The sequence below is a fragment of the Rhipicephalus sanguineus genome, chromosome 4 (assembly GCF_013339695.2).
Source record: "Rhipicephalus sanguineus isolate Rsan-2018 chromosome 4, BIME_Rsan_1.4, whole genome shotgun sequence".
Classification (NCBI taxonomy): domain Eukaryota; kingdom Metazoa; phylum Arthropoda; class Arachnida; order Ixodida; family Ixodidae; genus Rhipicephalus; species Rhipicephalus sanguineus.
Window position 1 is genome coordinate 41,678,539 of NC_051179.1, and position 25,035 is coordinate 41,703,573.

The 25,035-nt window shown below is 45.1% G+C and overlaps 1 protein-coding gene across 2 annotated transcripts; it reads right to left on the reverse strand.

Moving 5' to 3' along the window:
- Positions 1-6,138: 6,138 nt before the first annotated feature.
- Positions 6,139-24,761, reverse strand: LOC119389818 (probable 28S rRNA (cytosine(4447)-C(5))-methyltransferase). Of its 2 annotated transcripts, none has more exons than XM_049414554.1 (18): positions 24,524-24,761; positions 24,391-24,424; positions 24,247-24,317; positions 23,969-24,105; positions 23,784-23,879; positions 23,647-23,699; positions 21,938-22,024; positions 21,234-21,326; positions 20,583-20,688; positions 19,299-19,388; positions 18,888-18,975; positions 13,331-13,471; positions 11,479-11,618; positions 10,947-11,036; positions 9,622-9,744; positions 9,394-9,491; positions 7,394-7,518; positions 6,139-6,632 (listed from the first exon to the last, which is right to left on the reverse strand). In XM_049414554.1, exons 1-18 carry the CDS (start codon positions 24,618-24,620, stop codon positions 6,208-6,210), a joined length of 2,094 nt encoding a protein of 697 aa, XP_049270511.1. In that variant the 5' UTR covers positions 24,621-24,761; the 3' UTR covers positions 6,139-6,207. The 2 variants fall into 2 exon arrangements, with proteins under 2 accessions (XP_049270511.1, XP_049270510.1); XM_049414553.1 differs by having other exon boundaries at positions 23,969-24,108.
- Between the last annotated feature and the right edge of the window lie 274 nt (positions 24,762-25,035).

Below are 25,035 nucleotides of genomic sequence, written 5' to 3' on the forward strand. Positions count from 1 at the left end.
GAACGAACAGGAGGCCACCGCTGCAAGGTGTGACGTCAGACAAAAGTTGAGCCTTATCGTGGGTGATACGGGCCTCAACTTTTTCGACTGCTTTTGGCCATCTATTGCGGTGATGCCAACGCATCAGGGGAACCTTTGGCTCGGAAAGAACGAACAGGAGGCCCATCGCTGCAAGGTGTGACGTCAGACAAAAGTTGAGCCTTATCGTGGGTGATAAGGGCCTCAACTTTTTCGACTGCTTTTGGCCATCTATTGCGGTGATGCCAACGCATCAGGGGAACCTTTGGCTCGGAAAGAACGAACAGGAGGCCCATCGCTGCAAGGTGTGACGTCAGACAAAAGTTGAGCCTTATCGTGGGTGATAAGGGCCTCAACTTTTTCGACTGCTTTTGGCCATCTATTGCGGTGATGCCAACGCATCAGGGGAACCTTTGGCTCGGAAAGAACGAACAGGAGGCCCATCGCTGCAAGGTGTGACGTCAGACAAAAGTTGAGCCTTATCGTGGGTGATAAGGGCCTCAACTTTTTCGACTGCTTTTGGCCATCTATTGTGGTGATGCCAACGCATCAGGGGAACCTTTGGCTCGGAAAGAACGAACAGGAGGCCCATCGCTGCAAGGTGTGACGTCAGACAAAAGTTGAGCCTTATCGTGGGTGATAAGGGCCTCAACTTTTTCGACTGCTTTTGGCCATCTATTGCGGTGATGCCAACGCATCAGGGGAACTTTTAGCTCGGATTCCTCTCTTTGAAATACACCATTGACCAGAAAACCCATGCAATGGTGTATTGTGGGATGTCTGCTGGATTAAACGAACTGAACTCATTATCGCATACTTTCGTTGCGCTGAAAACATTGCGGTACGGTCTGCGTTTTGCAGCGTAGATGTGCAGAGCGTCAGCACCCAGCAGGGGCGTAGCCAAGGGGGGGGGTTGGGGGGGTTCAAACCCCCCCCCCGAAATTTTTCAGTTTTGCTTGCACGCACGAACATACATAAAGTATGGTTGAACCCCCCCCCCGAAAAAAATTTCTGGCTACGCCCCTGGCACCCAGCTAGCGCACCGTAGAGGTACTTTCGATGCGGATGTGTATAAGCGGAATTGAGTATTATGGTGTCATTACGGAGTATAACGTTACAGAGGAACGTCCCACCCTCTGTCACGTAAGACTAAACACAGAAAAAAATAAATAAATGTGTAAAACAAACATTCACCGCGGTGCCGGGTTTCGAACCTACGGCCTTATGCTCAGAAGCAGAGCATCCTGTCCACTGGACAAATTCCGGCGCCTTCGGGAGGTGAGTATATCTGAACAATGAATGCTGTGTGGCAGTGGCGATGCAAACAAATGATAAATGCGCAAGCCTTTCTATGCGAATCAACGACAAAGCTGTGCTTGTCCGTCCGTCTCTACGTCACATAGAACGGATGTTTGGAAATAAAAAAAAAAGAAAACTTTCTTGGGTGTGCTGGGAATCGAACCCAGCCCCACTGCTCCGAAGGCGAGCATCTTAAGCGTTAAGCTATGCACCAAGACTTGCAGAACGCGAATGCACCTAAGCCATGTAACTGCGTTGTACCGGCGATACAAAAAAAAAATAATAATAAAAGGATAACACTTCCTGCGCCGTCTCAACGAGAAAACTGCGAGTCCGCCCGTCCCTCTGTCACGTCACAGGATCATCACTATAAGGAAATGTGTGAAACAATAAAGAGCTCGTTTTGCTGCAATTCCGCTGTCGGCGTCGTTGGTTCTATGAGCGAAAAATTGAGAAAGATGCAATAAATAATAAAAAAAAACCATTCGGTTCGAGTCGAATCCAGGCCGTCTACGTGGCAAGCAGGTGTTCTACCGGTTCTACCACAGAGCGACGCGATTACTTGAAACTGATGCTGTCTCCTAGACGCATGTAATTAACATTGCGTGGCGGAAGCGCAGAATCGAATCGAGGCGTCAAAAAATGCGAATTGCGCAACGAGTGAGAGTTTTAAAAGCCGACCTATTGCAAAGCGATCATGCATAATCAATTATCATTATCAGCAACAGCGTCAACAAAGTGTGGAGCTACATGCGCAAGAGCACGTGGCATCCTGCGGACGCCTAGTGGGTACTTCGCCGATTCGCTAAAGGAAGAATTATGGCGTAGTGGGCACTTCGCAACTGAACTTGCAGTAGGCATTGCGGAATAGTTTTAAACTGCCAATGTTAAGCGCACAGACGTTCGTTCCCTTGAAGCAAGGTTGAGGTGTCCATCGAGAAGCGAAGGCAGGCTAGCGATTGACAAGACGATGCGAACGGGGCCCGATTACAATGTGGCGTTCTACTCTTGAATGGGAATCTCAATCGTCCTCCAAGTTTTTCTTTGCGGTTCTAAGTTTCGTACGTACGGCCTCAGGCTCAAAAATCCCGCTTACCGACTGGGTTACACAAATAAACGCGCTCGCAGAAGGTGAACATGTCTGGAAATGATGAACGTGTTTTACCGGCGATACAAAAAGGCACAGCTTCGGCGCAAGAGCGAAGCAATGATTGCGATAGCACTAAATTTGAATGCTATACGAAGAAAGGTCAGCAGCTAACTACGATCTGGCGTAACTATGCAAAATGCTGGCGTTAAGGCCGAACCATGCATGAAGCGTTTTTGCCGGCCTTTGAGTATAAATAGTAAATGAGTGATTTTGAGTAAATTTGTCGAGAGAAGAGGAAGCGATCTTTGGCTGACTGAGAATGTAAATCTCAGGCCGCGTGCTGCACTATGTTTGGTTCGCGTGTTCTCGGGAGCCTCGACTATCGATCGGCAGCGTTTTCTGACCATGCTGAAAAAGTGTTGCAGGGCATGGAACTTACAATAAATTTCAAAATCAACTAAAAATCCACGGCGGTTGGCTGATTTGAGCATCGCGGGCTGCGCAGTTACCATGGCCGTCGCGGTATGGCGCCACATCAGAGGCCACATGCCCGCTCGCGATCACACTGAAAGTAAGCTGCGCGTTAGAAGAAAAACAAGAAAAGGTGCTCATGGTCAAGACGCGCGCTGACGAAGGGACGCATCATCTTTCCCCCTGGTCATCCCCCTCCCTGCGTAGTTCTCTGCGTAGGAGAGAGAAAGCGCTTGAAGCATGCGACCAATAGTTGTAGCTTCACCCGTCGGGTTCTAAAAACGTTTGCGGCATGTGATTCGCGAAGCGCCATGCGCTAATAGTGATACTATTCCATAATAACTCAGAAAAGTGTTTCAAGGGCCCTTTAATATTGTTAAAGACCATTAATTAAAGACCATATTTAGTCCATTAATTAACAGTTAAATGAGTTATTTTTTTAATTAGGTGAGTTAGGCGGTAGGAATGAAAATTGACTGGTAACCTACTAAGAACAAGGTGAACCTTCACTGATTCACGATGAGGCAGCTCCATGCCCAGGTGCCTCGTGAAACAGTATGCTGTGCCAAGTAGGTTATTCGAACAGGGTGTGCAGTATATCGGGGAATTGCATTCAGTTCTACGACGATGTGTGTTTTTTTTTTCTGTTTTGTGGCGCCACGTCAACAGAATAATCACGATTATATCTTTATTCGGAAAATTGTGGAGCTATCGCACAAATCACTACTGGTAAAATAAATAAGCTCCAGCGCTTATCAAATGGGTGCTGCAGAGCTACAGTTGACTTGCCGAGGGGAGGCCGGGCCCCTCCTTAAAAAATGAAGAGGGGGCCGGGGCCCCCCTGATTTTAAGCCCTGCTTGTCCGTCACAGAACTTCTCCAAATAGCTTGCCCCACATAAAAACAGCGTTTTTTTCGAGGTAAAATATGTGGGAGATATATGCATGCGCAACGTATGTGGAACAATCTTGAGAACTGAGGAAAAACCGAATCCGGCCCAACCCCAGGGCTGGGCAGAGATACCCAGAAAAGTATTCCGGAATACAGATATCGAAATACATGAACTGGAAGCCTAAAATACAGATACTGAGATACATTTGCCGTTAACGTAACGGGATATTTCAGAGATACTTTTGCAATAAGACGAAAAAAGTATTCCGGAATACAGTTACAGCGATACAGATACTGGAATACTTTTTTTTATTTCAAGGATGCTCATACTACGCAAAGACACTTATTAGTGCAGCATAATGTTGTAATTAAAGTTACAGCGCATCGAAACGTTCAGTTCATTTATTTATTTATTACAGTACCCTCAGCGCCATTAGGACATTGCAAAGGAAGGGGGGCAGACAAAGTACATAATTAGTAATAATGACATAATTACAAGTATCAATTGCAATAAAAATAGACTATTTCACACCAACAGTAACAAGGATTGGACACTGAAATCGACATACTTGGCCAACAAACTAAGCTATGCTAGAAATAGCACACTTTCAGCAAATCACTCGAATCACTAATGAACACCAGTAAATTGAGAAAAGCACACATTTAATTTGAAGATCTACTTTGCTGAGAAGGTTGCTGTGAAGGCTTCTCAAATAGGCTGTCTTCTAACAGCGTCTGTTTAGCCTCAGCACAAGGCTGACGAAAGAAAAAAAGTGTCTACCGCTGAAGGCGAGCACAAATTCATGTTATAGTGAATAAATACCGCCTTCATAGCCGGATTTCCCTGCAGCGTGGTGATATCTCTTCTGGGGTCATCTAGATACCGAAACACTTCCGCCCTCACTTGGGTTGTTCTGACTGTTCAGAATCCGAAGTCGGTCCCCATCTTCGGAATCCTACGCCGTCCGACCCTGTCGGCTTCAATGAAGCTGTCACCACCACCGACGCTACCAGCACCCATTTCAGAAAGCCGCAACAGGCGAAGTCCGCTCCGGCGGTGGGGGAGCCTGCTACACAAAAGACCGTTTCACGCATGTAATCAATTTGGAACGCACCCTGCCATTGGAGAGGTGACTGAAAGCGCGTCAAAGATAGCCATCTTCTAGGCACTTCCGCCGCGACTAAGGGAACTGCTTTTGGAAGCGCCGCCGCTTTGAAAACTGAACGCACGCGAAGCATTGCAAAGCCTGTTCCAAGGCGGTATCCACGCGGGGGGTCGCGAAGTAATGGCTTGCCACCTGAAAAAAATTAGGCGTGCTGCAGTGACCTTGAGAGGCAGCGACTTTCGTCGGCAGAGGCCGACAACACTGCCCCCGCGATTCTGCCGTTTGTGGCGTCACGCGCTTTACCACATGGACCATTCTCCATTCTGTGCTTGAGGGGAAACCATCGCTGCCCTATCTGTCGGCGACTTTTGCTTGTATTGGCACAAAAAAGAAAAAAAAAACACGTCATTCCCCCATTGGAAACACGCCTCAACTCATTTCCGACACAAAAAAACAATGTAACGAAACACCCGTGCCCTGCATAGTATCACGATACAGGCGATACATCGTAAATGTATTTCACTACTGAGATACAATACATTTTTCAAATGTATCTCGATACAGAAATACAGATACTCGAAAGTATCTCTGAAATACTATCGCGATACTCTTGTATCGCGATAATGCCCAGCCCTGCCCAACCCTAAGCCCAGAGCTTCAGATTCGGGCCCGGCCCCGACGTAAAAACATTACCCGGCCCGGCCCACGGCCGGATTTTCGGGTAGGCCCGAGCCCGCGCAGAGCTCTAATCGTAACCACTGGGCTTGCAGAACGTGTGTTTGTGGGCAGCATATGAATGCATTGCACCGCCAATCACGTGACCAGGGGAAAGGAGGAGTCTCGAGAGGGGCAAGGGAATGAGCTCACATGATGGACCAAGAGAGGATGTAACAGAAGGGGGAGTGAGAGAATAATAATAAATGGCGTTTACGCAAGGTAGGTCAACGGGTGAGGAGGCACCTAGACCCTGCGTCCGCGTTGCACGGTGTCTCCCAAACGAATGCGTTGCGCGGTGGCGGAGTCGGCGCACCTGCATATCTAACTCCGTGAGTGTGACGCACGCAGTGCGGAATGGCCTACTCTCGCGTACGAGATCACCATAATCTTTTACTTTTCTTTTCGGACTTTTTTTTCACGCTAGAGTAAACGCTCAAAACATGCAGATACTTCATTGCTCACCTGCTACTGATGAAGCAAAGCACTTGGAATACCACATGATGTACTGGGCATGACAGGGTTCATCAAAAAAGCAAAGTATTACGCTACTGTCACGAGTTTAAAATTAGGCCACCAACCTAACAACTTTAATACACAGCTCTCTCCCTTTCCCCCTTCAGTCTGCAGTGGGAAACTTTTTCCTCTTCGGTTTCCGAAGTGTCTTTCCAGGGCCGTCCTTCTTCTGGAATGAGCTTTTCTTTGACTGTGCCTTCTCAGGCTGGCTCTGGGGCTTTCTGCTTTGTCCCGCCTCGTGTTTCTTGCTACCATCATTGGGCTTTTCCGATTTCTTCTGCACTTTATCCCCACCAGCCTGTAGCTTCTGCAGCTTCTTCTTCTTCTTCCTCTTGAGGTTCTTTCTCCTGTTTTTGCCCTTCTTGACCTGGACTGCAGGAGAGGAGGTGGAGGAGGGCTCGTCGGAAGCTGCGTTGACGTCTTTCTCCAGCCGAGCTTTCTTCTTTGCGGGTTGGGAATCGGGCTCGTCGCTTGCAGAAGTTTTTTCGGACAGTTTGTCCTTGTCTTGTTCCTTTTCTTCAGTGATAGCTGAAATGAAAGAAAGAAAAGAAATTAGGAGGCCTTCCCCTATCAGGAAAATGGGGGCAAGCGAAGCTCGGCGCGTGCGTGCTTGACCTGCTACTTCCTTTCCTTCTATCGCATTGCACACTGCTCCCTCATAGCTTTTTCTTTCCTCCATGCTGGGAGTTGGACTTTCAACCACGTGCTTAGCAGCGCAACACTCCTGTTGCTAAAGGCAACAATGACGGTCATGCATTCATATCCAGGCAACAACAACAAAATGTGGCAATATGAAATGACAAGTCACTTCGATAAAAGGTCAGATCGCCATATCAGAAACGGCTGATCGCTGACAAGCCCATGATCGAGAGAGCATTGTTATTGGAAAACAGCGCATATAAATACACATGCAAGTGGCACACCTTCAAGGGCCACATTTCTGTACACTCGTCAAGTTTTTCCCTTACTATGCTGCCACTGCCGCCATTGAAATCTGTAACTCATAACAAGCTTCGCTTAAAAAACAAAAGAGGTTCACTTCTGGACCTAAACGAGCTAACGCGATCCACAGCTGGAAAAAGGAGGGAAGGAGCACTGGCCAAGTTGTCATTATAGTAAGAACAGCTCTGCCAGTTTCTGCCTCCTCCTCCTTTTTCTGCACAACCCAGTTAACAACAAGTACCAGTTAGTACCACGCTGGAATTTTCAAGGCACTCAAACATGGTTATGAGTGCGTTCGACTGTAGTACCAAAAGGGTGCCAATACTGAGGGCCAGAATGTTACGTACGCGTCATCGGTATGGTGTTGGAGAACTTCTTCAGCTTGGCCACGAAGAAGCCCTCCATGTTGTGCGAGTGTGGGTAGAAACGACGAGTCTTGTTCAGTGTCGGATGAAACCTGTGTTCACGGTACCTGTCGCAGAGGGAGAAACAAGCTGTGACGTGGCCCACTGCTACAAGGGCAAAAATTGTATGAAACCACAAAGTTGCACATCCGGAAGAGGAATAATGTAGCACACGTAGTCATGGAAAATACATATAAGAACAAGATAAGGCTGACTAAAAAAATTGGGGCAGCTTAGCACCAATGGTGCGAAGACTGAGGGAAGAGCGTAGCTGGTGGCATTCCCCTCCTCCTTCCCTCTCCTCCTCCTAACACTCACTTCCCTTTCCTGCCCCCTGATATACAATACTATACGTGGCTATGCTATGCTTCCTTTCTCCCTCTCTCTCTACTCTTTTTCTCTCTCTCTGTCGTTCTCTCGCCCATCCCAGTTAATGCATCCCACACTGGACAAATCGGCACCTTCTTACCCTCTCTTCCCTTTCCCACCCCCTTGCTATGCTATACTATACAAGGCTATGCTATGCTCTGCTGGTGTGCCTGGCTTAGGGGTGTGCGAATATCAATTTTTTCGAATACGAATCGAATACGAATATCCACCTTCGAATATCGAATCGAATATCGAATATCAAAGGAAAAATGCCTCCACAGTAACAATATTTTATTTAACATGTAGCTATTTGAAAAAAAAAAAAAAAAAAAACATTAACAGCCTGACTGGCAACACAACATACACTGCTATCTCCAAACACAATGTCCAGGCTAGCACAATGCACATCACAACACAAGCAAATAACACGGCACAATGAAAGTAATGACTACATGTTATCATGAAGAAATATGAGTTGCTCCACATGATCAGGTAGCAGGCGCTCCTTTCTAACAGAGACACCCCCCCCCCTTGCCACTGAAAAGTCACGCTCGCTTGGGACAGAAGTGGCTGGTATAGGGAGGTACATGGGGCAAAGCTTTGGCAGACTGGGGTATCTGAAGGTGCCTACAGTCCGCCACCAGTCACATGGGTCCCTGTCTTTCTTCAGAAGTGGTCCCGCATAGTGAACGAGTGGTAGTGCGGCACGTTACGGCCGCATAATATTGAAAATGTACGGTTACATGATCGCCAACAGCGCTGCACGTCAGAGATGCACCAGCAATAGATCATACGTATTGGGGCGCTCGTCGAAGGCAGATATCGTGCCTCCGTGTACTTACGATGTTTATCGCTCCTCTCGGCAGCGTTTTTAGCAATATGAACGCAGCAGAAATGTGGAAGACGAGTTATTTTATGCATGATAATCGAATCGCATATTCGAATTTTTCGAATAATCGAAGTTATCGAATATTCGAAACTTTTCGAATACACGATTTTCGAATCGAATACGAATATTTCGAATGTAATATTCGACGAATATTCGAAACTTTCGAATATTCGCACACCCCTAGCCTGGCTAGCTGAGTTGTTAACACGTACGCTTGTCTTCGGATCGTGGGTGCGTGGGTTCGAATCCCACCTCACCAAGAAATTTTTTCACCAAGAACTTCTCTCTTTCTCTGTACTCGCCCATCAGAGTTATAACAAATCAGAGCATGTGTTCTTGGAGCGAAGCAGGAGATGAAGAAGAGGACGAAGAGAGCGCATGCCAGTTCATGATGACGACAATTTCTGTTCGAGACTAACGGGGATTCTACAATTTAAACAGCTTTGCGGTTAAAAGCATTCTTTTGTTTGTGCTTTTACCAGCGTGTGTAACGTCGGTACAACTTCTGCTTGCGTGCTTATAGCGAGGCCTAGACCATCTCTGGCAACTACAACGATTGGCAATGTGAGATAGTACTCACAAGTTATTTCATGCAAAAGCTGTTCTACTCGGTAATTTTATGTTTGCGTTTCATTTGTCCATGACTACACATACAAGAGGAGAGTGCAGAGCACGTAAGCCTTACCTGGTGAGACCTTCCCGACCGAAATCGAGCCCCGTCGGCACCAACTTGACGTTCCTCTTTTTCAGGGCGTAGTCGATGACCCATTCGTTCTCCTCAGGCTGCACAAAATCAAAAAGAAGAAGAAAAAAAAGATTTACAAGGTTCTGTGACCCTTCAATCGTGTAGAACAGCATTATAAAATGGTGATTTGTACGCAGACCAATAAAAAAGCGTACTGAGGCCACTGACCATAACTGAGCATGTGCTGTACACAATGTATCCCGGCTTGTTGTCGCTGCAGTCGGCACAGTCAATGGCAGCAAGAATGAGCTGCTTTTGAAGTTGGGAGCAGCGAAGAATGTCTTTCTCTTCCTGTAAAGAGCAGGAAAGTAGGAATTTGAGGTTAAAGCACGCTACACATCTTTGTATAAACTTTGGCAGGGGGGGGGGTTCTTGTTTTTGTCGTGACAGCAATTGTATGGACACTCCAGGCGCATTTTTGCCATGGCAGTGAGGTTCCGTATAAAGCCCAAATCGACATCGCCTGCGCATCGCATGATTTATGTGTGAGTGAAAATGTGCAGGGGCAGCCGACAATCGTGGCTCAAGTGGAGAGGCAATTGGAGTTGCAAGTTTTACACGCTGTGCAAAACCTGCACCAGCCCTAATTAGAGTGCTTGCGGATTTTACACCGGATTACTCAAAGTGCAGTGACAGACACTGCTGGGTACAAAGGTGACTGGGTACAAAGGGTACACGGGGCGCTACTATATACAGTTGAATTTTGCTGCAGCTGTTACGATGGCACTGATGAGACATGCAAAAGAATTCACTGTCCTAGAATTTCATGTGTAGGCTGCACAAATTTTTTAAAAAATCTGATGATTGTGAGTCTTCCCTTAGTCCCAGTGAGCTTATGCATTATTTATTGGCACCGAACTTGCTAATTCAGACTTGAGTAGGCACCTTTGAGGTATTATTTTGATAACCTGCAGAATGTGCTGAGCGTAAAGCAATGCAAATATGCAATGCAAAAACTGCGCTAGCGGCCAACAGAAACAGATTGCCGGAGTCCACACAGCCATAGCTGTCAGCGAATGAGAGGAAAGCATTCTACTACAACAATTACGACACATTTTTAAAACAGCCCAGCAATTATACAGAAGTTATGAGGAGGGTATAACTATATTGCAGAATTCAGCATTTCATGCAGTCAAGTCTCAAGGGATAGTCATCAACAACTAAAAGCTTTCTTTTTTTTAATGATTTTGCATGCATCTCTTAGGGTGACTCATTGAATTTAACTTGTTCAATACTTTGCAGTGCCGTACATCTTCAGGTATACCCTGTTCAACCAGATAGTTCACCAAACAAGCAAGAAATGCTGCAGAATATACAAAAAGAGAGACAGGTTATGTTTTGAACATTAAATAAAGCAAAAAATCTATCATTGCATGGGTTTGCATAAAGGCCAAGCAAAAAGACCAAAGCTTGGTAGAATAAAAACCGGAAAAACAAGGCCCACTTTACCAAATTTCGAAATAGATTGAAGCAAATGAAATGCAACTTGTCACCTTATTTGTTTTAACAGCAGGGTCCTTGGACACGACACCTGTGCCACTGCATGGTGCATCCAGTAGCACTCTGTCAAATCCTTTGGCAACCTAAAATATTGCAACACATCAAGTGTGAATTAAAACGTTCTCACTCTCATTAAAATGCTGCGATTTAGACAACTTACGCAACTCAGTTGTCAGCTAACAGCTTCAACAAACCATTTTTTTTCTTATGTTTTCAAAACAGGTGTTTCGTGGTTTTGATATTGCTAACTGTCTTGTTTTGATGACCATAAATGCAAAATCAGTACTGATGCAGTCAACCAGCAGGCCAGTGCAGAATACACAACATTGGCAGGACCAATCTACCCTTGGATATACTCATCTGCATTTTTATCCTCACAATATAAAAATACGTAAAAGTGTTCAATTGTAACTGCTCTGTTCTCAAATTTCTCACAACTCGACTGTTTCAAGGTGCAGTGCAAAAAAGCTCACATCTCTACTCCAATGTCACAATCACAAAAATACAATACATATCTTTCCATACCTCGGGGAACTTGCGACCATCGTACGAGCAGACAACGGTGTTGTTCACGCCTAGCCTGTGCAGGTTGCCGACAATGGCCTTGCATCGTTCCTTGTGTAACTCGTTGGCGAAGAGGACCCCCGTGTTCTTCATGATTGCAGCTGAAATGAGAGGCACAAATCCCGTTTCGGCCTTTTATTGTGTTTAGCGTAAGGGTAACTTGCCTGGTACTTTCAAGAGGTACCCTTAGCTAGTCTGCTAGTAAACACGCTTGAGCCCTAGTATAGATTGGACACATTGATAATATCCAGTTGACCTGAATGGTCTATATTACAGTCTTCTCTCTCTTTCTTTCACAATCCCATTGAGCTCCCCAAGCCTAGTTACCTACCAGCCTTTCTTCCTTCTGCACCCTTCAGGGGGAGGAGGAGGCCACCTTCATTTCCATGGTTCAAATACACATGACACAGAAATACTTCTTTAAGAATCTCTCAAATAGCTTAAGGGGGGACACTGCTCTTAAAATTTTTGTCTCATTTCTTGATCGATTTTGATGATACTCGGTGAGTTTATGTATATTTGTGTGCTGATTTCAAATATGCAATTATTTTTCTAGTATAACTGGTAGTTTTTAAAATACAATATATTTCATGTGCCTTTTGGGAAGGAAGATTTTTTATGGTATGTTATGGTATGTTGAACATTCGCGAAGGAAATCGCAGCTTGAAATTGATGCACTCGTGAGTGTTCAACATATTGTAACTTTTGTTCTAATGGGCTTAGAACATCTATTTTTGTTTCATTGCACTCAGTTCTATTGTGATACGCTGATTTACTTTGTAACTCTCTTTGTTGAAAAAAAATCTGCCTCCCCAAAAGGCACATGAAATATTTTGTATTTTAGGAACTACTGGTTATACTAGAAAAGTAATTGCAAATTTGAAATCAGCGCACAAATATACATAAACTCACGAAGTATCATCAAAATCGATCAAGAAATGAGAAAAAAATTTTAAGAGCAGTGTCCCCCCTTAAAGGAGCAGACACAATTTCGAGACATCGCAAAAGGCCATTTCTCATTTTCTTGGTATGCAGTGTTAACGCTCTCCACACACGGGAGTCAGAAAACACGTGTAAAATATTTTACTTTGCTTTTGATGTTTTCATCACTGAGCATCTGCAAGCCAGTCCCACCGCAATGGACATTATCACAATGAGTCAACACAGTTCCACTGAGTTTGCAAACTCTGCGTCCTGCATGCAGCCTAAATAGCAGAAATCACTGTCGGGGTCACTGGACGACAATTCCCTATAATTGTTTCCACGCATCATGAACATATGACAGATCTGCCGCTAGTAAGCCACCCCCTTAATATCGAAATTGAAAGTGCTTTCTTTTTTTAAGGTAGCGGTATTAAAAATATATTCGATGCATTCCCAGGCACCACAATAAATACTCTCTTCAGGGTTCTCGACACCAGTGCTTTTATTCAGAGTAACAATCCGAAAATATTTAAAATTCGTGTCAGTACTCCCTTTAAACGAAATATGTCGCAGAAAACAGAATAAAGCAGCACTTTACTATGTGCTGGAAATATAATTCTGATTCCCGGCCTCAAGTCCTACAGATCGCCAAGTGTCACTAAAGAAGGTAAAACATGACAGATTGCCTACAACAAATCATGACTAGCAATAAGTTCCTAATGTGCAAGCGCAAACCATTGACCTCACAGGTACCATGTAAGCTAATGCTACAAGTCTTACTAGTAAGTTCACTGCGCAAAACTTGCCGTCGCTGCTTGGACATCTAAAGGAACTGCTTGTAATATTTCAGGATGAAACATGCTCAGGGGGAGACAATACTTGCACCCACCTATATGGCTGGTCTTCCCTCCGGGAGCAGCGCACATGTCCAGGATTCGCTCGTTCTCCTGAGGGGCGAGTGCCATGACAGGCAGCATGGAAGCCGCACCCTGCAGAACGTAGTGGCCGGCGAGGTACTCTGGAGTGGCACCTGGGCACGGAGTGTTGCATAAAGGATTAGATCAACTGAAAAGATTAGAAACTTCTTATCTCAAGGATGAAAAAGATTTCTCTCGTATTTGTAAATTGCCATTTCCTATCACCAAGAGCACCACTCTTTCTGCAAGAAGACACTTGGTAAACCGAGCAACAAGTAAAAAGAAAATACACGGGTGCAACAGCAGAATTAGGATTTGGAGCAATTTTTGGAGCAGCAAAATGTTGCTTTTGGCACATGAAAATCTAAATTTCGAGCAGGTTATGGGCAAAAAGCAATCCGTTTTTCAGCCCGACATCCCAAATCTGGAGCAGCACAACAAATAACACGAGAAAAGAAAAATATATGTAAAAACTATCTGAGATGAGCTAACTCATGCACTGCGCATGTGAGCGCTGCTATTTCAATAAAAGCAGTCTGCTGAACCACCCCACAGTGCAAACAATGTCGAAGCCCACATAAGCATCTGCGGAGCTTGTCAAACCATTTGACAGGCCCTGCATATGCTATTGTGAATCTGCAAACCTGGCGACCTCGAAATTCGGGAGATTCATAACGCAGGAGCAATAGGGGGTGGTGAAAAAAAAGATCTTTATTGTTTCTCACGGCCGCAGAAACATCGTACACTGCTTTGAATGAGTGCCAGTAATTTTTAGATGTCCGCAATCATACTAGTACTCATTATTATATGGCGCGTGCATGCACGAGTAATTAAGGAACAAAGTGTGCTGTGTCCCATAACAGCGAGTACTAGTAGCCCCTACTAGTAGCCCCAGTACAGCAAAGGTGTACTGTCGCAAAAGTGACTAAAAAGCATTCTGCACGTGACAGAACAAGGCCAGGAAACTTTAGAACCGCTCTTCTTTTTGTAGCGTTAGCTACACTTGCCTAGCTGGAGCCGATTTCGCGTGGATCCTCATGAGCCGTGCTGCGCATGCGCGAGGATCAGTGATGTCACACAACTGGCTCACCGGAGCCGGCATCTCATGCGCTCTCCACCACCGCCGCGCACGGCTCGCCGCTGCTGGTCTGCGCGTTCAGGAGGAGTGGCGTCGTAGCCGTGGCAGACACACTGGCGCCGGTGCGCACGCAGCTATTCGCCTTCGCTGTGCAGTCGCCGTCTGACACTGCGCTGGAGAAGCTTGATAGCGGCTCTGACTGGCGTTTGCAGGTGGGTAACGCCATGGAGAAGGAGAGCGCAAACGCTGCTCAACGGCGCAGAAGAGCCGAGAAGCTTATGTCATCGGATCCCGAAGTAGTCGCCTGGCAATTTGAGGTTCAGCGTACGAAGAATGAACAGAAGAAGGCTAATAATCCTAGACAATCTGGAAAGCTAAGAATAATCAGCTGAACCTTTGCTAACGCTATGCATATCCTGGCATAGCCGAGCTAAGCCACTGCAAATTTTTTTTCTTTCATGGTGAGGTTAGGGTATAGTGAACTAGTAATTATGGTTGTGGTCTGTGCGTCTGGACTGGATTGGATGATGATGCACAAACTGCGGGTGATTAACGCATTCTCCATTTCTTACTAAAATTAGTGGTAATGAGGAAATTTCGAGGCTGGTCGGGTACTGAATGCGAAGCCTTTCTTAGCGAACCGAAGGCACTTTGAGCGTTTCTATGTATCTATCTATCTAGCTGCCGTTGTCTGGGTGCTCGCGTGATCAGCTCCTTAACTTCGTGTAAACCAAGATTGGCATGGGAGGGTAAAAGAATTTGACGAATGTGACTGTTTGGTCATATACGAATGTGAAAATCCTGCTGTGTACGTCGTCAAACCCTTTCCTCCAGACACATGTGGCACATACCCGTATACGACGGGCCGCATACCCAAATACCACGGGGTATGTGCCACAGGTGATTGACAGTTTATATCTACCCAGGAATGGCGAGAACAGACAATGGTCATTTAACCCCTTCAGGGTTTTCGCCGTACATGTACGGCAGAAGCTTCCTGGTACCAAAGGGTTTTCGTCGTACATGTACGGCATAGCGTTTATTTTAAAAACGCGCGCCTTTTTCGTTCATTTCTTTTGTTTGGACTGTGCTTCCCCACTTCGGGAATACGTGGAATTTTTTTCATGCGCCGATGTGTCTCCGTTGTATTTTTTTTTCGCTTCCCAAAACGGCGCGCCGCCTATCGCTTGCCCATCCGAGCGCGTTCGCGGTGCAGCTGGTTTAAAGTGCGCGCCTTTTTCGATGATTTCTCTTGCTTGGCATGTGCTGCCACGCTTCGGGAATACGTGGAATTTTTTTCATGCGCCGATGTCTCTCCGTTGTTGCTTTTTTTATGCTTCGCAAAATGGCGCGCCGCGCGCAGGCTATCGCTTGCGCAACCGAGAGCGCCCGCGGCGCGGTTTGGTTTCAAACGCGCGCCTTCTCCCATTTCTCTTGCTTAGAATGTGCTGCCACGCTTCGGGAATACGTGTAATTTTTTTAATGCGCCGATGCCTCTCCGTCTTTTTTTTTTCTTTCCAAAGAGGCGCGGCGGCTTGTAGTCTCGCATCAGAACGCGCGCACGCGGTCCGGCTCGTTTCGGTTTCGTCCTTCGGGCGGTTTTCGCTTCTTGCGCCCGCAAAGCTGATGGCTGTTTGGTTTCTAATCTCTCAAAGGGTGACCGCTTGTTACTCTCTCATTTATTTCACCCCGGCGCGCGATTACATCTGTTTCCGTGCGGCGCTAAATTACACAAACGACGCCGCCGTGATTGCGTTTCCTGTTTTGGGTTCTCGGAAAAACTAACTACGTCTTGTTGGCGATAAGACGAAGTATTACTGTAGCTTTTTCACTCATTTTGCTTTCCGGACGGGCGCAGAACCATAGTTTTCTTCCGTGCGCTCACTGACGCAGTTCGCTCACGCTATGGAAGCGCGCGTCGGTTGCGCTGCTGCCGGTGAGTCGAGCAGCGATTCTTCCGATGCGGACTATTCCCCAATTGCCGATCAGAATCTGATTCATTGGATTTCAATTTGTCAGACAAGGATTTTTTTGACGAGTTTAGACTCCGATGACGATCAAGGAGCGACATCTGAAACGCGTGCGCGGGGAGCCATGCTTCAAAGACTATATCACACGCTGAAAAGTTTTTAGTGTTAGAGCACGAGCGTTTTTAACCGGAAACGTACTCTGGTGCGCTTATTTTTGTATGTTTGTGAGCTATGTTTAATACAATGCATAATTTTTATTCATAAAAACTGTGAAGTTTTAGGATTCTGCTTGATTTTACTACGAATAAACCATATGTATGTAACAACAAAACAGATTTTTTTGTGACTTTACGGTCACGAAAAAAAATTTTAGACAATTTTTTTCTTAAATAGAATCGTCTGAAGAATTTATTTCAGCAATAAAAAAATTACACATTTTTGGACTGGATTTCGCGAAAAAATTCGACCCTCAAAGGGTTAAATGCGAGAGCGTTAAAAAACCGACATCGGTAGCGTTGACCTGACGAATGCAAAGAATGAAAATTAGGATCCCAGCAGGAATCGAACCCAAGTATTCTGCGTGGCAGTCGGGTATTCTACTACACAGCCACTCCAGGTCTAGAAACGGCTTTGGAAAAGCATCCTAAGCAGGCGTAACGTCGGTGCAACGTCAATTGTGGTTGTGGTGCTGGCTATCTCATTTTATAACAGAGCAATAAAACGCTACATATGTACTCCTATGATACAGGCGTCGTGTCAGGTTAACGTCTGTGGTTCTAGTGTTGGCTACGCTTTTATAGCAGTCTAATAAACATTACATTTATATTCCTGCGATTGAGCAAGCTATATTCAAGCACTGCTCAGCCCCAGAGGAATACGCTAATGAAAGTTACGTATGGTATTCACATCATCGCACTGTAAAGTACACTTCATTTTGATAGTGCTGAATTCTGTGTTCTAATGCGAGTGCTGACGTTACGTCAGACCATAAGTTACCCCTTAAACGCTAGTGTTGTCGACAAGCCTGATATGCATATGATGTACACACAACTAATACACTTACATCATCACTGCAGCAATGTGCTTCGCATAACATCGATTCCCACGGTACAGAGGATCTGCCAAACATTTTTTTTGGTGCAGCGTGGCACAATTTCAACAAATGTCACGGTTTTGGCTCAGCTTGGCACAAAAATAAGGAATTGTATCAAACTGTTGCAATTGGCACAGCTGTTGCAAACTTGAAAATACGACAAAAAAATTACACCTCCCACCCAAGGGAACCATGAGGGGATGCGAAGCAGCATTGGGGGTGCACACCAAGTTTCCGTCACATTCACTCGGCATTTCCATTAGTGCGTGAGGTTTGTATTTAGTGTATGTGTTATCATTACGTTGCATTTGTGTGTTGCTTTCCGTTAGCGCCGACGTTGACGTTACAACTCGTCTGAACGGGAGCGAAGGGAGAATAATGGAAGCCGACAGAGCGCACGCGCACATATACACATGAAATGGGGGAGGGATAGCAGAGAGTGGGTTACAGGCTGTATTTGGCTGCGGCGCGGCTGCATCACGTGGGAGGAGAGGCTGCGCCGTGGCTGCAGCATGGGGGAGGAGAGGAGAGAAGGTGACTAAACACCTGCGTAAAGGAGGAGAGCGGGAGAGAGAGTAGGCGCATGCGCAGTGGAGTGCGGACTCCACCACCGCCACCGGACACAGCCCTGAGCAAAAGCTGCTTCGCATCTAAAAGGTGGCATGGTTCTAAGGATTCATCATAACATAAGGAGCGCAAATACGGACACGAGAAGAGAACAAACCAACAAAAACACCATTTTCCGTTTTTTTCTCTACTCATGCATCCGTGTTTACATGCCTTACCTTCTTTAATGAGGAATAAACAGTTTTGTTTCACATATAACCTGTGATCTGGCTTCTAATAAAACACTGTTGAAAGTAAGCTCTTGTGTGCTTTCCTTCTTGTCCCTGTCTATAAAGAGTTTCTGCGCTAAACACTCTAAGAATATGTCACACGATGGCCAGAAGCCAACCTTCGGCAAACCTAACAAGACCTCCGTAATCTAAAAGAAAGGTCTCTGTCCAAAATGTGGTCTACACTTCTAGAAACTGACCTTAAGTATGGGAATATGTGAGCCTTCAGAAAAATTTGCCCATGTCGATGCAATACTTGATTCTGGGACGCTAAAGAGTGAACTACACATTGTTTTCTCAGATGTCAGCTAGAACTAGCAAGTTGGTTTAATGTACTTAAACAGAATAGTAGCCCGTGATGCTGCCAATATCCGTATCGGACAGGGGAATGGTTTGCAATGCTGTGCTTAATTACAACAAAACTTGGAAGGTGCTGGGTTGAACCACTAAAACATCACCTAAAAGTGCAGCTCGATGCATGATAGCTGTCCCCTCCCCAAAGTGTCATAAAAGGCTACAGAAGATCCTGAGAGAAAATCAAACAGGGCATACCAACTGGGACCTGTGAGTTGTAGACAATGAGTCCAACTTTGGACCACTTTCCTATGGGATCCAAGTTGACACCTCGGTTGATGAGAGCCTGCAAAATGAGAAATAAATTTCTATCTGCTATAGCCACACAACATGACAACCGAAGCTCAGCAACATGCCGCAACCCCAATGGCAAAATTTGCCAGCACAAATGAAGTGCATAAATTCAGTCCTTTCTTTGAAAAGCTCATATTTTTAAAATTACGTCGCTCTACTTCTCTAGAGTTTGGCTCAAGAAACACTTCCATGACATTCCCCTACAAATACTGCCAATTTCACGTTTCCTTTTACGGCGAAACACTCTGTTCTAAACACTGCTTTAATTGTTAAAAAGGCACGAAGGTTGTTACTCTAGCTCCCCTGTCAATTTACCTGAGCCAAATCACGTCGCCTTGTCTTCAACGAGTTGGCACGGATCGTCACAGGCCGGTTGACTTCATTGGCCTCTAAAAACTCTATCAGCTACAGGGAAAAAAACAAAAAGAAAACTTGTGAATGAATACACATAACAATCACTACAAACATAGTAAGAATACCAGCTTAGATAGCAACGTAGTAAGAATACCAACACTGATCACCCTCTGTAGTCCCTAAAACTGCTTAATCATTCCCCTCCTATACCCAAACTTCCCTGTAATCCCATTTTTTTCCTCCCCAGTGCATCCTTGCTACAAGGGGGCAATGACAAAAGAACAAAACAACAAAAAAAAAACACAACTAAACTTGTACTGGGAGTGTCCAACTTTCATTTGGGCAGCATGTTACCTCCTTTCATAAGAAATGTACAGGCACGCCCTCGCTCCCACTTACAACGACACGAACTCCGGGCAATGCGCTCAGCGTGCACCCGTGTTTACAGCGGCCGCACTGCACGGCGCGATATGCACGAAATAAAGATTATGTTCTCCAGCGTTCATCATGTGCTGAGGTACATTCCACTGCGCGCCTATGTGTTTCTCTCTATACGCGACACATATTGCGTCCCCTATAAGAAAAAACACTGTCCTGTATGAATGCTCAATACTATCAGAAATAACAGCTTAAGCATTACATCAGACATCCCATGAAGTTGTTATCATCAGCAACCATTCAAGTTTACTGCAAAATGAAACTCCCCCCAAGCAATCTCCCATCACCACTGTGCAGCAAGAGCAGATTCCAAACAGCCAATTCCTTGTTAACCTCATCTCTCTACTACTGGTTCCGAGCTAGCCATTTCACACAAGAGGGGAAGCTTTAAAAATACAAAAAAACTAATGCAATAAGTTACTGTCATTTAAAACTTTATGTAAAACTGTCGGTCATGAGTCATCAGTTAAGCAACACTGTCTTGTTATGTCATGTGAATAAGCATCCAGGGGGACACCGCACAAAGCATTCTGAACGACAAATACCGCCTACCATAGTTAAATGCAAACTATTTCTGCTCCTAAATGTTGTTATTCTTTGATATCGAGTAAGCAGCGCATTGTAATGAATAACAAAAAGCAGAAAAGGGGAGACGTGTAGAACTATGCCCTCCGTGTCTCCCTTCTACTTCTATCAAATCATGTACTATACGAACTCGCCCGAGCTGCCCCCCCCCCCCCCACCGCATGCTTGTGATCTACAATTCCCAAATGAAAGCTGGTATCAGATTAACGCCAGTCCACTTACCTCGGCAGGCGAGAAAAGGTCCATAAACTTTTGCATCAAGTACTCGTTATAGCTGTAGTATTCACACAAGTCTCGTTTCAAAATTTCCAGATATTCGGAACGGGGCCTGCGCAGAATGCAGTTCGAAAACTGAAGGGGAAACACATTCACTCCACACAGGCAAAGACACAAAGTAATGCTAACCCCAATGTAGCATTCGTGCTTTCAATCCAAACACTGTTTATCATTCTGCATTGGCACATACGCTCAAAATATGCATGTTCGGCCAGCACCCCCTATTTGTAGATAAATACAGTGTTTCTTCAGCTTCTCACCAGGCAGGGATGTATGTGCAAAAATACGGCCTTGAATGTTTTCTCCACAGAGATATGGATCCAGCACTCACGCGACTAGAAACATTCAATATGCTCTATGCAACGACTGGATGGAACACACAGCAACGTAATAAAGCCTTTCAATTTCAATGCAGCGTATATATGTGGTGGAAATAAGTACCAAATGAATGAAGGCCTACATGTATGAAAGTGAATGATTTAAGGTCTGAATCTGAGCTAGTTGCTAAGGCAACCAAAGGAAGAGATAAGTGAGATGCAAACATGTATTTGTCCTGATGTTGGTAAGGTAAGAAACATTTTGTTTAGCAGCACCTACCTGTCAGGTTCCCTTCTGCTCGCAAAGTCGTTGAGGACGAATGTGACGTCTTTTATCCTTTCACTGATGATGGCCAGGTCAGGGGGCTCGGCCTGTATTCTTAGCTAAGGAACAAACCTACAGTGATCGCATCATATGACCTCGCATCTGTCCCGCTTACACGCCATCATCTTTCCAGACACATACGCGACCACGACTTGTCCCTGGTGAAACGAACACACAGCGACACTTGCGCACATAACACACCAATGCACTGACCGCACAGACAAAGCGGTCTCACCAGGACTAGCAAAACAAGCACCCACAGCATGGCCTTGGAAGGCACGGCTCTTTGAACCGGACTTGGGAAGCCAACTGGAAACTCTAGACCAGGCCTGGTGAGTCGCGGCAGCCAGTGGGGCCCTGCCGGGGGGCACCACCCAGGATTATTGAGCCACACAGACTTTATTGTAAAAATAAGGTTCCTTCTTCTCTTCAATACGCAGCAAGCGGAAGCACCGCAGCCACATGGAGCTAAGGCAAACTGAACTGAAGTCAGCAGTTTATGTGCTATTCAGCTAACTACATTATCAGTATATGCGGCAAGTGCATGTGTGAATCAAGCATAGCAAGACAGAGATACTAGTATACAACAGCAGTGCACCACTAATTTCTCGTACCTGTAAAAATGTATCACACATACACACACACACAAAAAAAGGATATTCTCCTTCTCGATTTCTTGTCCACTTGGAAGTGTGAAGACCTCAGATTCAGCTATGTTTGTTTTTAGCTCCTCATCAGCTAATTTTCTGCAGAGAAATGCAAGGAAAAATGTAAGATGACAACAATACACCTGGCAAGCGAAGAATATTAAAAAAATTTGCAAAAGAAATCCCACAAACACAACACAGGAACAGCATTATAGGGAGCATCATTTTTTAACTCCCTTAAACGCTTATGACGACCTGAGCTCGTCATAAGCAGTCGCAACTTTTTTGCTTATGATGACCTGTGCTTGTCATGGCTCTTCAGCAAAGTTCCAAGAGGCTTTTGACGAACCCAGTAGGGGTTCCGTGATTGGCACTTTTGCTGAATGAAAGTCTGCGCGGTAAAATGCGTGCTTTGGGCTTCCCGCGCATTATAAATGAACATGGTCACATCTGTGCAGTGTTCTCGCGTGGGAAATCTTTCTTCTTCAGATGATGAAAGCATGAGTGACGATGATGTTGGTGTCATGTTTAATTCTTCAAGTGAAGATAGTGATGACATTTTCACGAAAAGTGACTCTGATGCGGAAGCAGTGATGATACGATGGCCAGCTCCCACGAATGGTACCAAATGGCTTTGAACGCTACCACACGAACAGTAGCCTCATCTAGTTAGAATTGCACTATCAAGGATTAGTGCATTTTGTGCGCGGCAAGTCAAATCGAACCCTTACTTTCTGGGGTTACAGAAATTTATTTACGCATACACCTCAAATGCCTCAGGTATGTGGCATTACATGACGGTGTGAAAAATGATGAATAAAGCATTATTATCTGCCGTAAAAATGCTTTTGCAAGTATTTTTCTGTTTTGAACACGTTAGTGAAGCATTTCATGTCATCAAAAAAAATTGGCAATTTTCAAACATTTTTTTATGGTTTAATGGGCACTTAAAGGGTTAAAATTTATTTTGCCTTGAGCACACGCGGTTTTGTGATACATACAAACTTTATCAATGATAATTTACGTTTCCACACGGCACAGAACAGCTCCAAACTTGGACATGCCATAAATTGCAGGCAACGCACCGTTTACTAAACACTAGTGACTTTGCTGCTGCCAATTTTGATCAATTATGGCGCCCATTCACCGTCAAGAGGTTTTCAAAGGTGAGGTCACAGGCTAGCAATGTAAACTTTTCCACAAATAGAACTTATTTTTCATGAAAGTGTGGTAAAAAATTAGCAAATTCACAGAACAGGCTTAAAATCATAAACAATGCACAAATTTCAGTTGAGTTGGCAGATATGCAACACAACTCTGCAGGGAATCACATTTCAGTGATCACTCATTAACATTCTTAGCAGCACAAAGTTCATTCAGCACTTGCGCCAACGAGCTTGTCAATGACAAGTTAATTATTTTGTATCATTAGTTCGCAGGTTTTTTTCAGCGCCTTTATATGGTTACATGGTAGCAGAGATTTTACACGGCGGCAGGTATTCTATAATCAGTGCCACATTCTTGTTGATAATGTGCACTTCCGTAAAGGTTAATGCAGTCCCTGTACTTAGATAAAGCCCCAACTGAAAACATCAACAATCTGATGTCAAGATGATAAGCAGTTTGCACAGTTCATTCACAAAAAGTCTGAGTAAGATGTGAAAGATGCAAGTAGTTTTCAAGCAGAGTAAGATGTATTTCAAGAAAACTGAGAAATTTACCTATCTTCATCCTGTCTCTTCTGAAGTTTCCTTGATGCAGCTTCAATGGGCAGCTGGAAGAGATAAGCACGTAAATAAATTAGCCTAATGTAGGCTTTACTTATTAGCTGTGCTAAATGAGTCAAGAAAGGTCATACCTCTTCGTCATCACTTTCGTCCTCATCCTCGCCGCTTTCTGAAACAGCGAACTCGTCATCCATAGCAGCATCATCATCAGAGCTCTCGCCGAAATCCTGTAATCACACAATGTAACTCGTTACAATCTACAAAATTGTAGTTAACGTATATGTAGACATTCAGTTTGTTCAGGAGGACGCAATACCTCTTGCTGATCGTCAGAGCCGTCATCGTCGTCATCATCAGATCCCAAAAGCTGCTTCTTCGACGCCTTTGGCTTCAGCCATTTCTTGTTGTCGTCGGAAAATGACTGGACCTTCGTTGTAAATTGGTCGTCGTCCTCTTCTGGTGGTATAAAAAGGAATACAATTGGAACAATATAGCGCAGCAAGCAAGGCATGAAGGCAGTGCCGGTGTTGCATCCTCGACGTTTGACACGATCGAGTTCGATCGAAGCCAACAGACGAAATCGGCGACACTCACCTTCTTCTACTTTCTTTTTGGTGATCACTTTACTTGTGAGTTCATTCTTTACGGCTTGACTTTTCTTCAACCTGAAATTGATACGTAGTTTTAAGCGCATGCCGCCAACTATCAACTATACAAGCCTGTGCACTAAAGCCTTACTTTCTCAGTGCCCGCCTCGACAGCGGCTTCTCCGCTGCAATCCAACGTACACAGTAAATTAGACTTTTATGCTAGACATGCGAAAACAACGGTACGCGGAAAACAAACACGTGCGCCCGAGAGCGATGTTTACCTCTCAAAGCCTTTGGTATCTCCGGCGGGGGTTGGATCTTCGATTTCCTCGATCGTCGCTTCTTCGGCTTTTCGTTAAAGTCCGCTTTGCGACCCATGATGAAACGGGGCGATATTCACTCCGCCCGGCAAGTACGGGCTCTTAGCAACTGAAAAGCTTCATGCGACAGCAACGAAAAGCCGCATGGACACCCGACTTCTCTTGGATTGGATTCGAAACGCTGACGGCTAACGATGAATGTTGATAGCCATATCAATGCTGATGGCGCAAGTGTGAACTGTGAACCCTTGGCGCACGGTAGAATGTTACTCTTTCTTCCTGTACTGGTTCGTGTTCTTGATCAGTAAGTGAATAGCGAACAAAAACTGCAGTCGAAAGAATTGGCACTATCTTGTTCCTTGAAGTGGAAAAAACAACACGTTCACTTCCACACGAGAAACCGTGTAGATAAGAATGTTTACATCGGTCACTTGTACAGGCAACGTACAGCTATTACAGCAATGAAAGCCAAT